At 36.4% G+C, this 9,555-nt stretch overlaps 1 protein-coding gene across 16 annotated transcripts in view; it reads right to left on the bottom strand.

The window, feature by feature from the left end:
• Positions 1-457: 457 nt before the first annotated feature.
• Positions 458-9,555, bottom strand: part of TIA1 (TIA1 cytotoxic granule associated RNA binding protein) — a 30,488-nt gene continuing 21,390 nt past the window's right edge. For 5 of the 16 annotated variants that reach the window (XM_027621176.1, XM_027621182.1, XM_027621183.1 and 2 more), the window contains 6 exons: positions 6,766-6,874; positions 6,278-6,373; positions 6,079-6,163; positions 5,589-5,712; positions 4,241-4,386; positions 458-3,146 (listed from right to left, as the gene is read on the bottom strand). In XM_027621176.1, coding sequence (XP_027476977.1) covers positions 3,020-3,146; positions 4,241-4,386; positions 5,589-5,712; positions 6,079-6,163; positions 6,278-6,373; positions 6,766-6,874 — 687 coding nt within the window. In that variant the 3' untranslated portion in view covers positions 458-3,019. Of the gene's footprint in view, positions 3,147-4,240; positions 4,387-5,588; positions 5,713-6,078; positions 6,164-6,277; positions 6,374-6,633; positions 6,875-9,555 lie in introns of those variants that run through there. The other 11 variants (XM_027621178.1, XM_027621172.1, XM_027621181.1 and 8 more) reach the window with 6 other exon arrangements.

The following is a 9,555-nucleotide window of genomic DNA, read 5'->3' as shown; positions in this document are numbered from 1 at the left end:
CAGCCAGGTGCCTCTAAAGGGTTTGCTTTTTAATTCCTACAAACACAGTTTACTTTCCAATTTCCAACCTCAAGAGCACCCCATAGCAAACCTAACTCTCTTTGTATATATAATCTAGTCCCTACCAACTGCGTTCTCAAATGTCAACTGAACTCTAACACACATAAAAAAAGGAAGACAAGCAAGCACAGGGACAAACCAGGAAAATAAAACTACAATGTGGAACTAACTTTCAACAGGGAGATAGTTATCAACAAGGAAAATGAGATCCTGGTTTTATAATGAGTTAAATCTACAGAATGCCAATTCTTTGTGGTATTAAATAGTAATCCAATGCAAATCATGGTTTCTGGAATAAGGTTAAAAAAAAAAAACAAATACCCGAGTGAATATAACAATATGGTTACACCAAAAAGAAAAATCTTTCACACACAATAATCACTGCAAGAAGATCCCACAGGTTATAGAAAACATAAAGGAACTTTAATATCCAAACAGTCAGGGCAAAGAATACTGGATTAACGACCCATTAAGTGTGAATCACTTCAGGTTCTTTACAGTACCAGATGTATTTTATAGTAAAATCTGAATGCATATTGCAGAGAATGAAACTGTTTTCAAAACTTTAATTTCCTTACCTGATACTAATACCAGTATTATTTTTAGACTAAAAAATCTTTTAATGATTTTAACACTAGGAGTAAGATTTAAACAAAAGTTATCAATGTTCCTGAAACGTCAATTTGTTCAGTAGTAACTTTTTTGAGAAATACCACTTTCTTCTCAAAAAGTAGTTAATGTACACTTTAAGATTTGTGCAATAAGAAAATATACTGGCTAATAAAAAGTGTTACTTGAGAAAGTCAAAATGAAAGAAAAACTATACTTTTGCTTAAATTACTTATGCCCAAATAATTTACCCTGCAGTCCACAGATGTACAGGAAATAAAATATTTTTGAGTAAGAAAAATAATAAGGGTCCTAAAATAGAAACATAAACCAGAAGAATCTAAAAATAGCTTCCTGATATTTTACTTTTTGAGTATTTCATTTAAGCTGCTTCTGGTCGCATGTCCTGATCTGTAGACGTTAACATGGAAATAAAATTCCCAAGTATTTAAAAAATTTACTCATCTTCCATAAAGCAACTTTTAATGTATCAACACTTAAAAATACACAGTGACGTACGTAATGAAACATCAGTACAACTGCATAGAATTGAGCTCCAGAGAATTAAACACTTATGAGCTGTCTTTCCTGGGCTCTGGTTTACATGAATATTGGCTTTAGAGACCAGCTTAATTTGCTCCTACCTGGAAGAGACAAGGCCAGGAAACTTAAGATTTCACAGGCCTTTTCTGTTGCTAAATGCTAGGAGCTCTCTGAAGGTCTTAAAAACAACAAACCGTTCAAATATGTATACTGGGGGACTCTTCCCCTTTGTGAGTAAAGGAAGAAGAAAGTTTGTGACTTTCACTGAAAACAAAACAAAATCTCCCACAACTCTTCTAAGAGACTCTGAAATGTACTAGAAATTTCAAAACTAGAACAATGCCATCAAAGATTAAACCTAATGCTCGGAGCCACCCCAAAATAATAAAATTGGGAACTCCAGGAAAACAGGTACCAAAAGAATCAAAATAATGATTGCACTGAGGATTCTCCTCTTTGAAGGCTGTTTAAGGAGGTAGGATTTTAAGGTTTTTTTGTTTTGTTTTATCTTTTGGCCTCTGAACATTTAAAAAATGCTTTGCCCGGCTGGTCCTTCAGGCTAATTTTGAAGTTCACAACGAACTCCAAGCCTGATATAGGATATTATACAGTTTCACAGCTATCATTTGTACGTAATAAAATTAGGTTGATTTACTCTTTTTGAGTAAATATAACTAGAAAATGGCAAATTAATATGTTCCTTTACATACAACTTTGTGTCTCAGAATTCTTGAAAAACAAGAGCAGATGACTTTGTATTCAAAGACTACCGAAGTGTGTATTTGATATTCACATGCAAACTTAAAACCTTAGAAATCTCCTGTCAACTCTGCATGATGCCTTTAAGAAGGAAATGACATACAAAGCTTGCTAACTGTGCAAAATATTAAATTGCTAAAACATTTTACAGAATGAAACAATACACGTAAATGTAGAAGTTGACACATGAAATTAACACGGGCTCATAAGAATGTCTCACATTTCAGAGATTTTCTTTAGTAGCAAGTTTTTGTTTTTATATTTCCTGGTACACAGCAAAGTTTATCACAGAAGATAAAAATCCTTTAAACAAATCCAAGAGGGAATTCTTGAGGCACCTTCTCATATAAAACACAAATTGAATGCAATTATCAATCCATCTGAGAAAAGTTTTCAATCTAAGTGAACATCATTTTTCCATTTAAGTATATTTTACAGAAATTTAATAAGGCAAGACAAATTTGTGAAAAATGATACAAAAATGATGTAAACTAATAATTTATATTTTAAAACCCCAAAGGGAAACAGTGGAGATGGGACAGTTCAAACAATGCTTTTAAAAAAACAAAAAACAAAAAACCCTAAAACAGAATTGTGCGCAAGCTGAAGATTACAAAGAACTTCTAGACTTTGCACAGTTTTGGTTCTTCATTTTTAACATTTTTATATTACATGTTTTAAATCATATCAGGAATGCAAACTAGAACTGCACACTACTTTAGTGGAAAAAAGTTCAACATTGTGCAATTTTCTGCCTCTTAATTTTAAAAAAGTGGCAGCAATCCCTGCATTTGTATTTGAAACAAGGATCTGAGAAACTTTATCAAAAAAGGTAATGAAGGCAAAAATTGGCAGACATCCAGCATCTTGTTTCTTTTTAAAACAATGTGGATGATAAGTAATTTCATGATTAAAAAATGAATCTTTTAAATAAATACATTGTATCTGACATTTGCACTGACTGATTTGATAAATCTTTAAGTAAACAACGGCTTTACTACACTCCCTGTAGCCTCAAGCCACTGGCTTTAGATTATGGAGTCCTTTTTCACTGGGTTTCATACCCTGCCACTCGATACCCTGCAGGCTGATTAGGCAACATGCTGCCATTCTGTCCTGGAGGTGGCTGCACTCCGTAATTTGGTCCCATCCACGGTGCAGAAGACTGTGTCTGACTGGTAGAAAATGTGAAAGAAGCAGAGAGGAGGGGAAATCCACTGGTTAAAATAAAATGTAATGCCAAGAAAAAGTAACATATACATGGAAAAAATACTTTTACTTAAGCCCAAATATAAGAATAATGGTTATGCCAGGGAAAGCAAAGGCAAGTTTTTTCTCTTAAAAACAAGCATCCTCATAGTGTTTAATTTGTGCAGTTTAATTTTGTTAGTTTAATATAGCTAAAAAAAAAAAAATACCCTTTACCTGTAAACATTTCTCTCCTTTGAATTCAGAAAAAAGTCATTTCTAATCTCAGAAAGGAAAACTGTGCATCTGGGTTAGACAAAAATTGAACAAACCACTACCTGAAAGAAACTCGATCATTTGGCACAATAGAGACTACCACTTATATTACTCAAAAGAAAAAACTAAAAATTATTAGCATATGTAAGCTCATCATATTTTTCAACATTACAAATATAAGGTTCTTTTATTTTTTAAAAGACTTTATTTTTAAGTAAACTGACACAGGGTGCAAACTTACAACCCCAAAATCAAAAGTCTCATGCTCTAATGGCTGAGCCAGCCAGGCATCCCACAAATACAAGATTCTTTTAAAATAAAAACTGCTAAGTATTTTTAGTTTTTCAAAAATTTAAGTGAAATTTCATAATTCAGGGTGTACAAAGACGCATCCATATAACAGTGTGTGATAAACCCTACAGCGCAGGAAAAAAAAGCATAACGAATAAAACAATTAGCATCAAAATAACTGCATCCAAGAATGGCTAAATGATCATTTCTCAAATAAAAAGCTTAGCAATTATTAAGCTCTCATTGTCTTACTTAAATATTAGTTGATTCATTACCAAGCATTACCAAAATTCTTTTAACACTGGTTATGCCTCAGAGCAGCACATTTCCAGACAAATTTTTTAAGAAATACACTTAAAATTATAAATTAAAAACAGCTCTAAACTAAGTCCTTCGAAGGCTAAAACTTGCTTTAGACAGAGGACCACATAACCTACTAATTACTTAAAATCTCTTCCTAAGTTCTTAACTTTTTCAAAGGCTGATAATAAAGGAGAAAAGAAAGTATGCTTACTTAAATCCCTGCTGATTCCACGCCTGGCCATACATTCCATATGCAGGTACCTGCCAACCATTAGGCATATACTGCCCAATTTGTTGTGCATTTCCATACCACTGGCCCCACTGGCCATAAGCTTGTGGATATCCAATTTGATTCTGCTATTAAGTAAAATTATAACAAGTAATTTAGTATTATTCGAAGTTATGTGTACACATTCAGTCCTAATGTACCACAAATATATAGCCATAACACATAGGACCATCACTGCAATGAAAATAAAAGGATAAACAAGAGTTTATAAGATAAATGAGTTAAAAAAAAAAAAAGAGTGCGGTTATACTGCTGTAACTCTTCCTCATGCTCTAAATGGCACACTCTTTGTAAGGCAGTAGGTAATGCCCCAGTAATAAATATCAAACTCAGTACAATGTTTAAGTGTTTTGTAAATTAAACTAGATAGGGAAAATAGAAAAGATTACTTATTCCTGTATTCAGTTTACCTAAGAAACCTATATAGCTTATATAGTTTAGGATTTTCTCATTCCTTTCTTGGTGCTCCATTTACAATTTGTTCACAGAAAACTTTTTTTTTTTAAAGATTTTTATTTATTTATTTAAGAGAGAGAGAGAGAGAGAGAGAGAGAGAGAGAGAGAGAGAGAGAGAGAGAGAGCGCGAGCACAAGTAGGCAGAGCGGCAGGGAGAGGGAGAAGCAGGCTCTCCGCCGAGCAGGGAGCCCAATGCGGGGCTCGATCCCAAGACCCTGGGATCATGACCTGAGCCGAAGGCAGCCGCTTAACCGACTGAGCTACCCAGGCGCCCCCCCCCTTTTTTTTTTTAAAGAGAGAGAGAGAGCGCAAGAGCATGCAAGAAAGGGGATATTAAGCAGGCTCCATGCACAGCACAGAGCTGATGTGGGTCTTGATTTCATGACCCTGATATCATGACCTGAACCAAAATCAAGAGTCAGACGCTTAACTGACTGAGCCACCCCAGGCACCCCCTCACAGAAATCTTTATGGGATCACATTTGAACCACTAAAGCTTCCTGGAAAAACGTAAGCAGCAAAATCTAGGAAAAATGCCAAGGCTCTAAATATATTTACAGCTTTTGTTTCAACTGAGTCAAACATGCTTGTGAGTTCTCCAAACAGTATGTGAATAAATCTATCAAGTGTTAAGAAAAAAGCCTGAACACCCTGTTAGGTAAACTACCACTCTAGAACTATAATACATTCATACAGAGCCCTTATATATTATCATTTTAGCGAGAAACTATTAACAAGGATTATCAATAATTTCATTTTAAAATAACCTATTATTAGCCCAGCAATTACTCTACAAGGTCAAGAATCCTCTCACCTGTTGCACAGGATTTATCATATCAAGAGTTTCTTTGCCCCAATAGCATTTCACAACATGACCTTCAATGGTAGTTCCATTAACAGAAACGATTGCATGTGCTGCACTTTCATGGGAATTGAACCTATTCAAAAGAATATTAAGAATCACCAATGTAAACTGTTTAAGGTACTTATGAATAAAACCTATTTTTAAAAATTAAGCTGAGCCTGAGGTATAAGAGGCACTTCACACAAAAGAGTAAGATGGTATATTTTCTTTGGTATATTTTCCCCAAAATCTTGTAGTTCTGAAGAAACTTCTTTTAACAGAGAATGTTTTATTGATCTTGTGGTTACAAGGAGGGAGCCATTAAAACACAGTGGCAAATACTGCTAAATGCTAGAGAAATTTCTATTTCTTTACAGCCAAGGTACATTTTTAAGAAAACTACTAAATTACTCAAAATGGTTTTTGGGGAAAAAGTTTTTTTAAAAAAAACCACCCATACCGAACAAATGAATATCCTTTATCTGGAAAGACTCGAATTTCCATTATTTGCCCAAATGGTGAAAAAGTCTGACGCATTAGTTGTTCTGTTAGATAAAAGACAAAAATAAACCACAGCAAGTTATATAAAATCCTACAGACATTAAGCTTTTCAGTTAAAATATTAACCTCAAAATGCCACACGGGTAAGGCTCCCATACCTGTCAGCCCAGAAGTGACACCTCCACAGTATACAGTACAGTTGCTTGGACTAGACTGATTTACAACCTCATCATATGATAGCTGTTTGGTGTTTGCTGGGGAGGGAAAAGTTTAATACTTTAAATTCATTAAATAAAATGTTCAGAAAGAGAAAAGCAGTATCAACTACACTAGTGTAATGGTAATTTTTACCTTGACTAAAATGCTTAACATAATACATAATACATTTGATTGAGGATTAAACCTCCCCCAAGAAGGTCTAAAAAATTACTCAATATTCTCTATTTAACAGGAGACTTGACATTAAAGACAGTATCATTTATTATTTAAAATTACAAGAATGAAAACTAAGTACATTTTGAACAGTAGTCTTGATTTGCTTCTCATCTATTTCTGCAATAAGTCTCCGGGAACAGCTCTAACATTTAAAATCTAGTGTATTTTTCTCCAAAATTCCACATTTCCTTTTCTTCTCCAATACACCTACACTCATATGTACTCTTTGGAGCTGGAGGCTTTCGGGTTGCCCAGTTAGTTCTGATTTGTCTTCCACCAAGCCACTGGCCACCCATCTGTTGAATGGCGTTTTCAGCATCCTGTTCCGCACATTAGAAATGACAAAGAAGCCACCATTAGTTGATGTTGAAAGACCATTAGCAGTAGAGAAAATTCAGTTGCTTTTCACAAATGTCTACTGAATGAAAATGCTTTATAAAATACACAATACACAATACGTTGCCTAAAATGCAATGGTGCTTTTAAATTATCTTTCTTTTATTTGGATATCAGACTTTGGGAATGTTAATTACCTGAAAAAGTTCAGAGCCCCAAAGCCCTTATGAGATAGCTATTATTCATGTAATAACTCAGACTATTATGAATGAAAATCTCACTTTACACAATCCAACAAACTTGTGACAATATTTGGTTTCTCATTCATCCAACAAGTAAACAGTGAATAGCTACAATGTTCTAGGCAGCAGATTAAGTGCTAGGGATTCACCGGTTAATGAGACAGACATGGTCTCTGCTGCCACAGAGCTGACATTCTTTTGGGGCCACAAACTTATCACAAATTGTGGTAAATGCCATAGTAAAAGGATAGGGGGACCTGGCTGGCTCAGTAGGTTAAGCATCTGCCTTTGGCTCAGGTCATGATCCCAGGGTCCTGGGATGGAGCCCTGTGTCTGCCAACCAATCCCCCTGCTCGTGCACTCTCTCTCAAATACATTAAAAAAAAAAAAAATTAAAAAAACACAAAAGGGGGGCGCCTGGGTGGCTCAGTTGGTTAAGCGTCTGCCTTCGGCTCAGGTCACAATCCCGGGGTTCTGGGATCGAGTCCCGCGTTGGGCTCCCTGCTCAGTAAGGAGTCTGTTTCTCCCTCTCCCTGCCACTCTGCCTACCTGTGCTCTCCCTCTGTGTCAAATGAATAAATAAAATCTTAAAAAAAAATTAAATTAATTTAAAAAACACAAAAGGACGACCTACAGAATATGGGCTTTGGGATCTACTTCAGACAGCATGATTAAGGAAGGTCTCTCTAAAATGTATCATGTATGCTGAAACTGAGAGGAACAGGAGCTAGCCAAGTCAAAACTCCAGGGAAGAAAGCCCTTGTGGAGAGAAAAGCATTTCGAAGTGTGTTCCAGTAGGAAAGAGTTTGGTATGTATCTGAAAAAAGCATGTAGGGGTACCTGGGTGGCTCAGTCAGTTAATGGTCTGCCTTCAGCTCAGGTAAAATCCCAGAGTCCCGGGATCAAGCCCTGTATCCGGGCTCCCTGCTCAGTGGGGAGCCTGCTTCTCCCTCTGCCCCTCACCCTGCTTGTGCATGTTCTCGCTCTCTCAAATAATATATAAAATCTTAAAAACAAAACAAAACAAAACAAAAAAAGGCCATGTTAAAGACAACTAGTTTCAGTGGAATCTAGTGAGCTAAAAAGGGTGCCAGAGGAAAAAACTAAAAGATTTTAAGTAAGAGATTATCATGATCTGATTTATGTTTTAACAAGGCCATTCTTAGCACTAGGAAGAGAATGGTTTAGGGAGGTGCTCCTGTACAACACATTTAAACAATTAGATCCCAGGGCGCCTGGGTGGCTCAGTCAGTCAAGTGTCTGACTTCAGCTCAGGTCATGATCTCAGGGTCCTGGGATTGAGCCCCAAGTCAGGCTCCTTGCTCAGCGGGGAGTCTGCTTCTCCCTCTCTCTCTGACCTTCCCCTCCATCCATGCTCTCTCAAATAAATAAACAACAACAAAATAAACAATTAGATCCCAAGATACCATATTACTATGTGAACGGCTAAGATATAATTGCAGTGCACTCTACATTCTCTTACCCAAACTTGCAAGCCATGTAAACTTTTTCTTTTTTTAAAGATTTTATTCATTTATTTGACACAGCGAGAAACAGCGAGAGCAGGAACACAAGCAGGGGGAGTGGGAGAGGAAGAAGCAGGCTTCCCGCCGAATAGGGAGCCCAATGTGGGACTTGATCCCAGGACCCTGGGATCATGACCTGAGCCAAAGGCAGACACCTAATGACTGAGCCACCCAGGCGCCCGCCATGTAAACATTTTTAAGGCAAATTTCTTATCTGGAAAATAAATTTTGGGCAAAATGGTTGCAAGCTGTTATAGCAAATATCTGGACAGTAAGAGTTCATATGAGGAATAACCAGACAGTTCCAATGTAAGCAGACACAGGAACTAGAAAAAAAAGTGATAATATTTGGTGTTAACTGCAAACATATTTTTTAAAAAGTCAGAAGGAACTGGCACAATAACCAATGGTCATAAACTTCACCTAAAGCCATTAAGAAAGGATACAGTATCTAGTTCAAATACCTTGTTTATTAAAGAAAACCTTTCTAAAATACATTTCATTACTACCAAAAACTTTTTTCTTTAAAGATTTTATTTATTTATTTGATGGGGGGTGGGGGTGAACACAAGCAGGGGGAGTAGGAGAGGGAGAAGCAGACTCCCCGCTGAGCAAGAAGCCCGATGTGGGACTCGATTCCAGGACCCCGGGATCACGACCTGAACCTAAGGCAGACGCCTAATGACTGAGCCACCCAGGCGCCCCCATACACCAAAAACTTTTAATAGCTCATTTTCTTTAAACTTTTTTTTCCTTAAAAAATTTCTCTATGCCTAACATGGGGCTTGAACTCAAATCCTGAGCCAGTCAGGCTCTCCTAATGGCTCATTTTTTAAGGCATTCTTTTTTTACCCCCTAAGGTATTCTTACACACAAAGTACAGTAGTGTTTCTATAA

Source organism: Zalophus californianus, chromosome 8, assembly GCF_009762305.2.
Source record: "Zalophus californianus isolate mZalCal1 chromosome 8, mZalCal1.pri.v2, whole genome shotgun sequence".
NCBI lineage: Eukaryota > Metazoa > Chordata > Mammalia > Carnivora > Otariidae > Zalophus > Zalophus californianus.
The sequence above is the reverse complement of the archived record's forward strand: the minus strand, read 5'-3'. Positions and strand labels throughout refer to the sequence as shown.